This window comes from Neoarius graeffei, chromosome 9 (assembly GCF_027579695.1).
Source record: "Neoarius graeffei isolate fNeoGra1 chromosome 9, fNeoGra1.pri, whole genome shotgun sequence".
In the NCBI taxonomy this organism is placed as follows: domain Eukaryota; kingdom Metazoa; phylum Chordata; class Actinopteri; order Siluriformes; family Ariidae; genus Neoarius; species Neoarius graeffei.
In genome coordinates this window covers 75,027,025-75,039,448 of record NC_083577.1, presented here as the reverse complement: position 1 = coordinate 75,039,448, position 12,424 = coordinate 75,027,025, and the positions used below count along the sequence as shown (strand labels likewise).

Below are 12,424 nucleotides of genomic sequence, written 5' to 3'. Positions count from 1 at the left end.
CTTGTCACAGCCACTGCAAAGTGGGGCTGGAGCCGCCGATGGGAAAACGAAACCTAAGCCGAGCACCGTGGCTCTTCGGGGGAGGGCAGAGGACTCTGGCTGTGCGGGGCGTGGCATCATGTCACAGAGCGTTAATCTCGCGATAAAAAAATTATCGCCATTAAAACTGAGTCAAGTTAACGCGTTAATAACGCAACATTTTTGACAGCACTAATATATATATATATAAAAATACAATACACACACACAGTGGATATAAAAAGTGTACACACCCCGTTAAAATGATAGGTTTTTCTGATGTAAAAAAAAAAAAATGAGACCACGATAAATAATTTCAAAACTTTTCCCACCTTTATTGTGACCTATAACCTGTACAATCCAATAGAAAAACAAACAAATCTGTTCAGGGGAAAAACTTAAAAAATAAATACATCCAATAAGCTGGTTGCATAAGTGTACACACCCTTAAACTAATACTTTGTTGAAGTAACTTTTGATTTAATTACAGCATTCAGTCTTTTTGGGTTCACACCTGCCATCAATTGAAATGACTCTGATTAACCCCAAATAAAGTTCAGACATTTACTCAGTTGGTCCTCCAGCAAAAGCCAGGGTTCACAGAGAGCTTACAAAGCGTCAAAGGGATCTCATTGTTGAAAGGTATCAGTCAGGAGAAGGGGACAAAAAAATTTCCATGGCATTAGATATACCATGGAGCACAGTGAGGACAGCCATCAAGAAGTGGAGAGAATATGGGACAACAGTGACCTTACCGAGAACTGGACGTCCCTCCAAAATTGATGAAATGACCAGATAAAAATTGGTCAGGGAGGCTGCCAAGAGGCCTACAGCAACACTGAAGGAGCTGCAGGAATTTCTGCCAAGTACTGGTTGTGTTAGCAGGCACTGGTTGGCCTAGTGTTAGCGTGTCCGTCTCTCGATCGGGAGATTGTGAGTTCTATTTATGGTTGGGTCATGCCAAAGACCATCATAAAAAATGGTACTTACTGCCGTCTGGCAAGGCACGCTGCAATACGGATGTGAGTGGGGAGTCAAACTCTCGTGGTTACCAGAGGACTAGCCCCCTACTGTAACCCTAGCTATGTAATAGGCCGAAGGCTATGGAAACAGAGATTGGCGCTGCCCTATGCACCACATGGCGTGGGAAGGGACTTTGACTTTTGACTGGTTGGGTACTACATGTGACAGCTATCTCCCGTATTCTCCATATGTCTGGACTATGAGGTAGGGTCAAAGAAAAACATCCAGGCCTGGCTAAATTTTGCAAAAAAAAAAAGAAAATGTGTTATGGTCTGATCAAACCAAGGTTGAACTTTTTGGCCACAGTTCCAAAAGATGTGTCACCAAAAGAGCGCCATACCCATGGTGAAGCATGGTGGTGGCAGTATCATGTTTTTGGGTTGTTTTTCTTCAGCTGGAACAGGGGTTTTATTCAAGGTGGAAGGAATTATGAACAGTTCTAAATACCAGTCAATTTTGGCCCAAAACCTTCAGGTGTTTGCTAGAAAGCTGAAGATGAAGAGGAATTTCATCTTTCAGCATGACAATGACCTCCAAAAAAGTTTTGGAATGGCCCAGCCAGACCCCAGACCTAAATCCAATTGAAAATCTGTGGGGTGACCTGAAGAGGGCTGTGCACAAGAGACGCCCTCGCAGTCTGACAGATCTGGAGCGCTTTTGCAAGGAAGAGCGGGCAAATATTACCAAGTCTAGATGTGGCAGGCTGATAGACTCTGACCCAAAAAGACTGAATGCGGTAATTAAATCAAAAAGTGCTTCAACAAAGTATTAGTTTAAGGGTGTGCACACTTATGCAACCAGCTTATTGTACATTTTTATTTTTTATGTTTTTCCCCTGAACAGATTTGCTTGTTTTTCAATTGAATTGCACAGGTTATAGGTCACATTAAAGTTGGGAAATGTTTTGAAATTATTTATCGTGGTCTCATAGGTTTTTCTGATGTAAAAAAAAAATTTTAACGGAGTGTGTACACTTTTTATATCCACTGTATAATCATTGTACAATGGTACGTTTTGACCATAATCGAGTTTTACCCTTGCTTTTACTGTGAAGTCTTGCTGTCGACATTGGGTATTTTTGTTTATTATTTCAGAATTTGTGTAAAAGTTTTCTTCTTATCGCTGTCTGATCGGCACTGATGTGTTTAAAAGAACGGTGACGGATTGTGGAGTGATCATATGTCTTTATCTTCTTTGCAGAACCATTGTGATGCCTATTGCTAATGAGTTTGCGCCTGATGTGGTCCTGGTTTCGTCAGGGTTCGATGCTGTGGAGGGCCACCCGCCACCACTGGGGGGATACAAGCTCACGGCCAAGTGTGAGTGGCCAAGTACCCTTCACTCTGACCCATTTTCCCTGCAGCACACACTAGCACACAGTCTTTGCTCTAATCCCACACACCAGGCTTTCACGCAAAGTAACGAAACAATGAGTCATTAATATAGTCTCTCTCTCTCTCTCTCTCTTTTTTCCATCATTGTCCATGTTTGTATCATCCCTTCTTTTTTGTGGCCTTAGAGAGAGGACGAAAACCACACACTGCTTGGCAGATTGCAAAGATTTTTTTTTTTTGCTTAAATATCACAAGTTTTTGCACTCGCTTGAGGTGGTTTTTCAGATGATTCGATAAAAGTAATATTTCGCAAAGTCGAAATGGAAACACTTTTTTTGGTTTTTTTTCCCATGGCAGGACATGAGTAAATGGAAACGCTACATTTCTGAAAACAAGCACTCTAAGAGCTATTGCAAGAGGGGAAAAAACCAGCTTTAATCGCATATCATCACTTAATGGAAACGCAGATCATGAGCAATTGTGTTTTGTCAATTTAAAAAAAAAATATCGCTTCTCTTTTGCAAAAAAACTGCAATGGAAACCCAGCTATTCCTAGTTTAAGCTTGAAACACGTATAGAGAAACGTGTCTGGTCCCAAGGAGTAACTTTTTATCTTTGTACAAATCCATCCTTATATGTTCAGCCCTCCTTTGTAGATTACATCTAACTCCAAAAATGACCTCATGTCAGTCCTTATGCAAGTGGTTTAATGCATGCGTAGTAAAGAATAAACACTGGTTTGTTGTTGAGTGGAACCTTTGTGCACATTTTATCCTGCATTTGCACCAACATTGCTGATAAAGTCCACTTTCGATCTGATTGTGATGCAGAATGGTCTCATATCAGCTCAATAGCCTGTGACAAGACCCATTTTCCTACACACACACACTTATCTGGACCTCTCTGGAACCGTACACACTCATGTTTATTTAGATATCTGGTGAACACATGCACGTTCATGTACAGTATGCACACACAAATATACTTACCCAGATCATTGTATCTGTGGTTTTCGACAGACGACTGTTCACGCAGATGCACATTCAGTGGCTGTGAACAACACACACACACACACACACACACCTTTTCTCCACACAGTGGCCTTGAATAAATAAGCATCATTATTTTTGTGTCCAGTGCACTATCAGTGAGTTAAATCTTTTGTTCATTGTGCATGTACACACTGTTCCTAATTCATTGTACGGTGTTTTCCAGGCCCATTGCAAAATAGTACATCTCCTCCCTTTTCTCTCTCTCTCTCTTTCTCTTTCCTGAGTGCTTGAAGGGAATGGAGCAGAGTATTTTGGACCCGAAACTGGCTTCTTCGAGAAGTCTGAATTGGTTAGAACAGGATGCGTATACTCAAAGATCAAAAGCCACCTGGAGCCAAAATCCTGAGCCACATTTATTAAAATTAAACCTGCCTTTTATTATATGTTTAGGCCCGCTAAATCCTGGGTGCCTTCTTTACAAAAGAGAAAAAATATGATGTAATACCCTTCTTTTCCTCCTTCTCTTTCTTTCCCTCTTTACGTCGTCCTTGGCTCCTTTGATGGAGGGCCAAGTGGCGAAGCTCTTGGGTAAGCTCTAAACACCACTCACACTTCCTTTCTCATTCTCTGCAGGTTTTGGCTACCTGACCAAGCAGCTGATGGGCCTGGCTGGCGGCCGCCTGGTGCTCGCCCTCGAGGGGGGTCACGACCTCACTGCCATCTGCGATGCATCTGAAGCATGTGTTTCTGCTTTACTAGGAAACGAGGTAAGAACATACTGTGGAGCTGCACAAAAATAGGGTCAGGGATTGTATTGCAGTAAAGGAGTATAGATGGTGCTTCAGACTAACGGAGAATATGAGCTTGATTATAGGGTTTGTTAAAGCCTTCAATTAATTAATATTTTTCATTTAAAAAAAACAAACTGAGCATGATGTTGTTGTTGTGAATAAAATGTCTGCCAGGTTTTGTAACCACGGTGTAGCCTGAAATTGCGTTTTCCTAGAAATCGCATTGCATCGCATCACATCACACTGAAGTTGCGCTCTCTGAATATAGTGACCTGCTCCGAAATGAAGCGAGTGGAAATGCGGTGTCCTTACTAATTCATTAATCAAACTCGGCGCAAGAAATCTCTTACACTAACTTAAAAATAAATGCCTTCAAGAACATGACCAGGTACTATGTACAGTTTTTTATGGCTTTAAAGTATGGATTTAACTATTTTCCTTTAGTATCCCCTTATCAAAAAGAAGTATACTTCAAGTTCATTTTATTAAGTATACTTAAGTAAAGTTAAAGTAGATTTCCTTAAGTATACTTTTGTGTGCCAAGTATACTGATATCAACGCACTTACAGTATATTTGTAAGTAAACTAATCTCATACTTCTTGGGACTAAATTGGCCCACTTTTAGTTTATAAAAAGTATACTTTATTTTGTACTGCAAGTTTACCACAAGTAAACGTATATACTAATAGTTTACTAGTTCTATACTTGTCGTCCACTCTTTAGTTTACAAAAGCATACTTCATAGTATACTGGAAATATACTATGAGTTTACTCGTTACACACTTCTAGTCCACTTTTTAGTTTACTAAAGTACAGAGGTGGACAAAGTACCCAACTTCATTACTTAAGTCAAAGTGCAGATCCCGGTGGTCAAATGTTACTCCGATACAAGTGAAAGTTGTCCAGTCAAATTTTTACTTGAATGAATGAATTTATTTTATTTCGAACATGTATAAAAAATGTATGTAACTATTTGTACACACAAAAGAAAGAAAACGAGAAAGTGACAAAAAAAAGAATAAATAAAATAACAAAGAGCTAAGACATTACAATACACTAAGCTAAGATATTAACAATACATTGTTCGAAAAAGGAGTGGGAAGAAGTACAATACTTTTTTAATTTCCCACCCCTTTTTAACTACCCCGAAATCCAAACTACATTAATACACCTATAAAAATATATACCATATATACACTTCATGAATATCTGTATAAATATATAATTACAAAAATAAATATATACTACATACCATATATATATATATATATATATATATATATATATATATATATATATATATACACACTTCATAAATATCTATATAAATATTTAATTACAAAATTAAATATATACTACATTCCATATATACATTTCATAAATATCTATATGAATATATATATATATTTACAAAAAAATCTATATACTATATACCATATATACACTTCATAAATATCTATATAAATATATAATTACAAAAATAAATATCTACTACATACGGTACCTATCCCTGTAAATATGAAGATATAAACTATCCCCATAAATAAATATATACCATATACTAAGTTAGTTCTAATATAACAATCAACCCTATTCTATTTATCCCTCATCATCCTCTGTTGACATACTTCCTCTTCTATATACTTGTTTAAAAATACTTAAGTTAAAGTACTGAAGTACTTCCTTTTAAAAATACTTAAGTATTAAAAGTACATTTTCTGTCAACACACTGTTGTATTATTGCCACAACGCTTATAAAACCTAATGCTGTGACCAAAGACAGAAATGTGAATTCACAAAATGAACACATGCTGTGCCATCATGGTGGTTTAACGTTAAGCTAGCTAGTCAGTGACGCTCCACCTGACATGCTAGCAAACTCTTTTCAAACTTGAAATCATATTGGGTAGCTAACGTTACTAGAAAAGAAAGATTCTGTTTATTTGGCAAGATTATGCTAAAACATATTTCTGAAAGGACTTCAGATAAGTTAGCGTTATTCATGTTAGCGTAACTCTGTTTTTACATGCTAACTAACAGTGTCCACGTTAACTAGCTATGTGTAAACGTTAGCCGTGGACAAGGCTACGGCAACTTGGCGGGCAAATCTACGTATAGAAAGTCATTTGACTAACCAGACTGCATAGCTATTGCAACGTTATCGCTAGCTCTAAAACCACAGACAACTTCATTGCAAGCTTTCTCTTGGAATAAAACGTTTACGTCCCTCAATATTCTTCCACAGGTTGGACGGCGAGTTTTTGTAGGCCGTGATGTGGTTTGTTTTCGGCAAACAAATCAAACATTTAAAACGAAACGAATCGTTAATCCTGTCAGAAAACTGAAACATGGGTTCATGGGTGTTATTCATTCCCCAGAAGAACCGCCTCCTTCCATTCTGCCATCGACTGATCGTGTTCAAATAGCACTGCTGAGAAATCACTGAACTTGATTTTATACAGTCTGTGGACGTGACGTGACCCTAGTGATTACTGATCGGCTGTCTCAGTGTCACCTGCGAAAATAAATAAAAATAAAATCACGTTTTAGAAAAGAAAAAAAATCCACTTTCAAAGCCGCGTCATCGTAACGAGTAACGAGGACCTTGATATAGAAATGTAGTGGAGTGAAAAGTACGATATTTGTCTTTCAAATGTAGTGAAGTTAAAGTCATAAGTTTCCAGAACCATAATACTCAAGTAAAGTACAGATACTCAAAAAGTGTCCTTAAGTACAGTACTCAAGTAAATGTACTTTGTTACTGTCCATCTCTGCTAAAGTACACTTTGTAGTATACTGGAAATATACTGTTGGTTTACTCGTTATATCCATCTAGTCCACTCTTTAGTTTTGAAATATACTGCAATTACCCTACCCTTCGAGGTATACTATTAGTTTTCGAGCCCCAACCCTTACCTCATGCACACTACCAGTAGACAACTTAAGTGTTTTGTACCTTAAGTTACAATGAAGTTATAAAGGTAAGAATTCACAAAATAGCAACCGATACTCAGAATTAAGAACGTATTCGTTTTCTTTAAAAATCAAAATTTAAAGCAACATTGTATTAAATGCCAAAGTATACTGTAAAAACATGGCAATGACAACTGAAATTGACATCCAAGGCCTAAAGAAAAAGAAATGCATTTTTTTTTTTAAAAATGGTATTATCCCACTCAGGAGAAATTTAAAAAAAAACAACTTATATGGAATCACGGAGTCACTAATGCTGAAGCACAACTACAGGGCAAGTACACTTAAACGTAAGGCACAAATATTTTAATACTTTATTACACTTTTGGTAAGTATATCTTGAGCAAAAGTTTAAGTACAAGCTTAATATACTTCGACTTTTCGATATACTTTTCGGTATAAGCCAAGGATACTTATCTCATTATCTGTAGCTGCTTTATCCTGTTCTACAGGGTCGCAGGCGAGCTGGAGCCTATCCCAGCTGACTACGGGCGAAAGGCGGGGTACACCCTGGACAAGTCGCCAGGTCATCACAGGGCCGACACATAGACACAGACAACCATTCACACTCACACTCACACCTACGCTCAATTTAGAGTCACCAGTTAACCTAACCTGCATGTCTTTGGACTGTGGGGGAAACCGGAGCACCTGGAGGAAACCCACGCGGACACGGGGAGAACATGCAAACTCCGCACAGAAAGGCCCTCGCCGGCCACGGGGCTCGAACCCGGACCTTCTTGCTGTGAGGCAACAGCGCTAACCACTACACCACCGTGCCGCCCCAAGTATACTTGTGTATCACTTTATTAAGTATATCTCTAAGTAAACTGAAAGCATACGCTCTTATTTATAGTTTAAAAGAAGTATACTAGAAGCACACTTGAATAAACTTCTTTTTTGTAAGGGTAAACATGCAGGCGATTTATAGGAAATCGCGTGCTCTGATTGGTCGAGAAATTTGGACTATTTCTCAATAATCACCTCGAGCAATTGGGCTGAATGGCGGCCAATCGCTTCGTCACTGTAAGCGAGGAAGAATTACAAATTATGAAATATTTTTTTTTTGAAAAAAAAAAATGAAAATGAAAAATTAGAAAACGCTGTTCCTAAAAGTGCTAAAGATGCTACAAAGTTTGGTCTAAAACTATTCAAAGGTAAGGTGGAACTGTGATTAATTTTATTCATTTCAAAACAAAGTATTTTATGCGCGTCGGTGTAGATAAGTGGCACAAGTCTGCGTCACGCCGTTATTACATTTGCATGCCGCTTTTAAAGTTTGAAATAAATCAATTATTTTTGTTTGTTTTAAATAATCACCTGTGTATTTATACGGAAACAGTTACCCGTCTCAGGCTCGGTGAATATCGGTGAATGATTACCTCGACATCGTTTCCGTTATTATTCACCGATATTCACTTTGACTTCAGCGAATAATTGTTAAATATAAAACTTAAGTGTCCTATTAATCAGTCTGCTAACTTCTTAATCCGCTGGCTTAGCATATCGAGCAAACTGTCTATGCAGTAAGAGCTCTGATGATTTTACAATTATAATTCAACTCCATCAGATCTTCAAAAAAAAAAAAAATACAGTATCTTGTTTTTGTAGCCTGTTTAATTTTTGTTCCTTTTTAAAAATCATTAGCCATGTTACTGTCCCATCCAATTTTTTTTCCCCCTGTCAATCATGCATTTCCTGACTCTGTTCCGCAACCTCTCGTCACGCATTTCATCTTCGCTGCACAGTGTAGGAGGAAGCTCCCACTGCAGAGGAGGAACAAGAGTCAAGTTGAAAAATTGGAGGTTAATTGTTCCCTCTTGAACAAGCTGTTCTCTGATTCATGGCATACAAAGTACACACTCTGTGAAATGCAGGTCGTATTTTTCTCTGAAGCTGATCGCTCAAACCGAGTGCTTGACCACCATGGATTGGAGTTTTGCCCTCTATTGTAGACTGTGTACGCCATCGCTGTTGTGGTTAAAAAATAAAACACCGTTTAGAACCATGTCTATGTTCCAGGTCAGAATTGTAGGTCAGGTGGAATTTTTTAACCTAAGGCCCACTTTACACGGGGACGGTCTGAAACAAAAACGCAAAAGTCCGTTTTCGTTCTCACTTTTTTCCGCGTCTACACGACCGTTTTCAAGGAGGAAATCTGCGTCTATACGGTGACGCATAAATGTGTGGAGTTTAATTGGATGTGCATGCCAGGCGGCTAGGTGGTGCTGTGAAAGACCTCCGCTATGTCTGCACGCATGCGCAACGTCTTCCGTCTTGTCTGATCTGCACATCTGCGCCGCGAAAACTTTGACTACTCTGGCTATGGTAAGTAAGAAAGTAAGTAAAAAAGTAAGAGCATGCTATACCCGCCTCTGTTCATTAGCGGTATATGTGCAGATTCGGTATAGATGTTCGAAGGACTCCTGGACGTTTATTAAAGCTGCCAGAGCAGCTTGAAGGTCCGTTGGATGGATGTAATCAGACATGCTCTTACTTTTTTACTTACTTTCTTACTTCCCGGGCTGGCATGTACGGTATATGACATATGTATGACGTAAACGCGTACCCGACGTGAGCAGATCCGAGCAGAGTTTCGCGTATTGGGTAGTGTAGACGGATATGCAACGGGGGCTGTTTTTAACTTATCCACTCTGGAAGGCATTTTCAATTTTTTCCGTTTTTCAGCCTCGGAAACGCCGTCCCCGTGTAAACGAAAGGCACTTCCGATAAAATATTTAGTCGTTTTTACCCGACAGCGTCCTCGTGTAAACGGGCCCTAAATTACAGTTTTTAACCCAGGTCATAATTTGCTTCTTGTATTAGGGAGACTTGCTCTATCTCGCTGTTAGGGTTAGGATTGTGGAAGACTTTGTATTTTGAACTACTTGATGATGTAATAAGACTGGACTCATTAATAAATTCAAACAAGTGTTGCCAGGCAAAACAAACCTCGCCCGACAGTCTGGTTTATTCTCCTTACAAGGTGAATCCGTGACCTTCAGTTTGACACTTCAAGGTCAACATTCATGGTGCTAAATGAAAGCCCATATGGGACTAACTATATGTTGATAATGGTAATAGTTCTCAATCATCAGCTGTCAGGTTATACGGTAGTCCTATGAAAATCCATGACTTTGAGTTTGACATTTTAAAGTCATTCAAGGTCAGAGGTCATGGTGGCAACTTGAAAGCCCATATGGGACTTCTTATATGTTGATAATCATAAACATCTGTCGATCATGAACCATTTTAAAGTTATGAGCCTCTGAAAACCCCTGAGTCTGACCTTTCAAGGTCACTCAGGGTCAAAGGTCATGGTGCCAAATGAGAGCCTATATATGACTTTCTATCTGTCAATAATATTAAGTATCTGTCTTTCTTGAACCGTTTCACAGTTATGAGCCTCTGAAAATCTGTGACCTTGAATTTGACCTTTCAAGGTCAAAGATCATGGTGCCAAATGAAAGCCCATATATGACTTCCTATATGTCGATAATATTAAGTATCTCTCTTTCTTGAATCGTTTCACGGTTATGAGCCTCTGAAAACCTGTGACCTTGACCCCTGACATTTGACCCCCAACCGCTAAGAAAACTATGAGAGATACGCCATCATGTAGCATATCAGTGGAAGCAGAATTGAAAGATGAACATTTTGGATTTGGTTTGAAGTAAATATGATGAATATGAAGGAAGATATCGTGAAAAGAAAAAAAACAATCTTGACCTTTTTGGTCACCTTGACCGGATGACCCTCAAAATGTTGGAGACCAATGTCCATCTATCCTGAAAGTTTCATGAAGGTTGGTCCAGCCGTTTTCACATAATATTGCTAACAAAGAAACCTGACCGAAAACAATACCTCGCCCCGCTTATTCTGTAGCGGGCGCGGTAAATATATAATCACACCTTCCATCGCAGTCGTTGCTTGTCTAATGGTTAAGGTGTTGGGTTAAGAATCAGAAGGTTCTGAGTTCGAGTTCTGGTCAAGTATGAAAAAAGATACATTTTTGAAAATGCTAATTAGGCAGATCGGAATAGGTAGACAAAGAGGAAGTGGATGGAAGAACAAGAGACGAAAAGAAGTGATGGAAAATCCCTTTTAAGGGTGTATTCAGACCAGGATAGTTCGATAGTTCACTCGCTTTGGTCCGAACCAAATGTTTTTTTTATTTTTTCATTTTGGTGCGGTTCGCTTTCACACTGTACATTTTAGTAAGCGGACCAAAATCTGTCAACAAAGCCACGCGCCCTGAGGTCGTTCAGCTATTGGTCAGAGACGACACGCGCACAAAGCGTTAAGTTCAAAAGTAGTCATGGAGGCTTTCCGTGCTGTTATTCTTTTTAATGTCATCAAAGCTATATGTTTTTTCCAGTTTTTACTGTTTTCACAATTGTGCGATTACTATGCTGTTGTACAAGTAATTTATCAACGACGACGACAAAGGGCAAGGCGGCTACGGAGGATAGCGCTGATGAGCGCACATCATGTTGTGACAGTTCTGGCTCTTCACGCAATAGATGAATTTCTTTTTTGCGTCGCTGGTACCGCCACTTTTTGAAAGAATGTCCCTGATTTTAATGTAGGTCTGACGGAGTTTCTTCACTTTTAGCCGACATTGTTCTGGGGAGCGCGTGAACCCCTTCTCCTTCATTTTCTCACTGAATACAGCAAACACGTCGGCATTTTTGTGTGTTCTCTCCAAAAGCTCAGATATGTGGACATCTGCCCATATATCCACAAGGGTGCGCGTTTCTTCCTCGGCCCACGTTTGCCCCCTACTCATTTTTTGTACTCTAGTCTAGCCTACCACTGGTCTGAATGACTGAACGACTGTTGTAAGGTTCCCTTGACAACCGAAACAGTGTTTGCGCTTTGCGGTGGAGTGTCAAGACACTGTTTCCCATAATGCTCGGCAAACGACGGAAGCTCCCGAGGTACAAAAAAGCAAAACTGTCAGATTAGGTCCGGTCTGCTTTCACACCTCCAAAAGATCCGCACCAGGGTTCCTTTGGTCCGGACCGAGTCCGACCTTGCAGCCCGGTCTCGGTCCGCTTGTTTGGTCCGGACCAGAGTTCGGTGGTTTGTATTCAGACCAACCCAAAAGGTCCGGACCAAGGGAAATTTGGTTCGTTTGGTCCGGACCAAACAACGCAGGTGTGAATACGCCATAAGTATCTTTGATAATCCAAAATTTTACCTAGGTTGGAAATTATGAACTAGGTTAAAAATTTTTAATCCAGTTCAAAAAAAAAAAAAAAAGATCACCTAGGTTGAAATTTCTTTGAC

The 12,424-nt window shown here is 39.4% G+C and overlaps 1 protein-coding gene across 5 annotated transcripts in view; it reads left to right on the top strand.

Annotated features, from left to right (window-relative positions):
• The window catches only part of hdac4 (histone deacetylase 4), a 588,646-nt gene that overhangs the window by 559,193 nt on the left and 17,029 nt on the right, over positions 1 to 12,424 (top strand). For all 5 annotated transcript variants that reach the window (XM_060930285.1, XM_060930286.1, XM_060930288.1 and 2 more), the window contains 2 exons: positions 2,242 to 2,360; positions 4,001 to 4,134. In XM_060930285.1, the coding sequence (XP_060786268.1) occupies positions 2,242 to 2,360; positions 4,001 to 4,134 (253 nt within the window). The remainder of the gene's footprint in view (positions 1 to 2,241; positions 2,361 to 4,000; positions 4,135 to 12,424) is intronic.